The sequence below is a fragment of the Cicer arietinum genome, chromosome 4 (assembly GCF_000331145.2).
Source record: "Cicer arietinum cultivar CDC Frontier isolate Library 1 chromosome 4, Cicar.CDCFrontier_v2.0, whole genome shotgun sequence".
NCBI lineage: Eukaryota > Viridiplantae > Streptophyta > Magnoliopsida > Fabales > Fabaceae > Cicer > Cicer arietinum.
In genome coordinates this window covers 47,083,375-47,084,646 of record NC_021163.2, presented here as the reverse complement: position 1 = coordinate 47,084,646, position 1,272 = coordinate 47,083,375, and the positions used below count along the sequence as shown (strand labels likewise).

Sequence of the window (1,272 nt, the reverse complement as noted above, 5' to 3'; positions counted from 1 at the left end):
CGCTCTTCCTCGGCGAGAATTGCCTGATCAACAGCCCAACCTGAATGCAAGTGAGGCAACAGGTACGACATCTTTCTTCTTCTTTATCACTACTCTTTAATTTCTGCTCCCAACAACAAAAAACGCTTTTCTTAATTAGGGTTTCAACAAAACACAAATTCGCCTTTTCTTCTTAATTAGGGTTTCCAGATTGAACAACAACAACAATAAATTGAAATAAAAATGGAAGAGGAAAACTTACACAGTGATGAGGAAGGTGGCGTGGGTTCTCAGTGGAAGAGGTACAGATTTCTGGTTATCTATTATATTTAACTGTACGTCGCGCGGAAACAACTATTATATATATATATATATATATATATATATATGGGTCTTTTAATCAATGCTGATAAAAATGTTATGTATGATTAGCGATAAATTACATGTAGTGGGTCCATAGCTCAGTGGTAGAGCATTTGACTGCAGATCAAGAGGTCACCGGTTCGAACCCGGTTGGGCCCTGCTTTAAATTTTTGTTATGTAAATTTATTTTTTATTTTTCATCTTTAGTCTAAAACAATTTTCAGTTTTATTTTTTACCCTTATTTTAAGTTAATTTATATTTATCATTTTAATTTTTTTTCATGTATATTTTGAACATATTAAGAGTTTCTCACAAAAAATTAGAATTTTAAAAAAATAGATTAATTAAATATAAATTTTTAAGTGTCTAAAGTTTAAAAATTGATATTTAATTGATTATTTATTAAAAAACTATAAATTTTTGCATGAAATATTCTTATAATATTCTAAACATGCATAAAAAAATTATTAAAAAATTTGAATGATACACATTAGTTGACTTGAAAACAAATACCAAAAACAAACTAAGAAATTTTTGGAGACTAAAGATAATATATATATATAGATATATATAAAAGGACTAAAAGCAAAATATTAAAATTTTATAGAAACTAAAAAGTTATTTAACCAAAAAATAAAGAAAGCAAATGTTGGTTACATTATTGAAAATTAAAAAGAATAAATAGAGTTGCTTAAAAATAATTATGTATCTTTAAAATCCTAAGAGAATTCGAAAACTCACTTATGGAAAAGATAAACTCAATAAATATAGACTTAATAAATTAAGTTTTGACTTCTCTATTTTTACCAACATGGAATTGATCTCATGTTTTAAAAGTCGGCAGTATTAGTCTCTCTAATACTGCTAAAGAAATTGGAATCACTTAAAACGTTTGTATGTTCAGTCTAACTTTGTAAAATAATATAAGT

General features: G+C 26.3%; 1 protein-coding gene and 1 non-coding gene across 3 annotated transcripts in view; one reads left to right on the top strand and one right to left on the bottom strand.

Annotated features, from left to right (window-relative positions):
- Nucleotides 1-350, bottom strand: part of LOC101500748 (thioredoxin-like protein YLS8) — a 3,680-nt gene extending 3,330 nt beyond the window's left edge. Inside the window, exons 1-2 of one of the 2 annotated variants that reach the window (XM_027334041.2) lie at nt 242-350; nt 1-103 (exon numbers count right to left, since the gene is read on the bottom strand). The exon at nt 1-103 is cut by the window's left edge and continues 121 nt beyond it. In XM_027334041.2, the coding sequence (XP_027189842.1) occupies nt 1-71 (71 nt within the window). In that variant the 5' untranslated portion in view covers nt 72-103; nt 242-350. The remainder of the gene's footprint in view (nt 104-241) is intronic. The other variant, XM_004497725.3, reaches the window with a different exon arrangement.
- Nucleotides 351-429: 79 nt separating this feature from the next.
- On the top strand, nt 430-501 carry TRNAC-GCA (transfer RNA cysteine (anticodon GCA)). The gene has a single exon. It is a non-coding gene; the product is annotated as a tRNA-Cys (tRNA).
- The last annotated feature ends 771 nt before the right edge of the window (nt 502-1,272 follow it).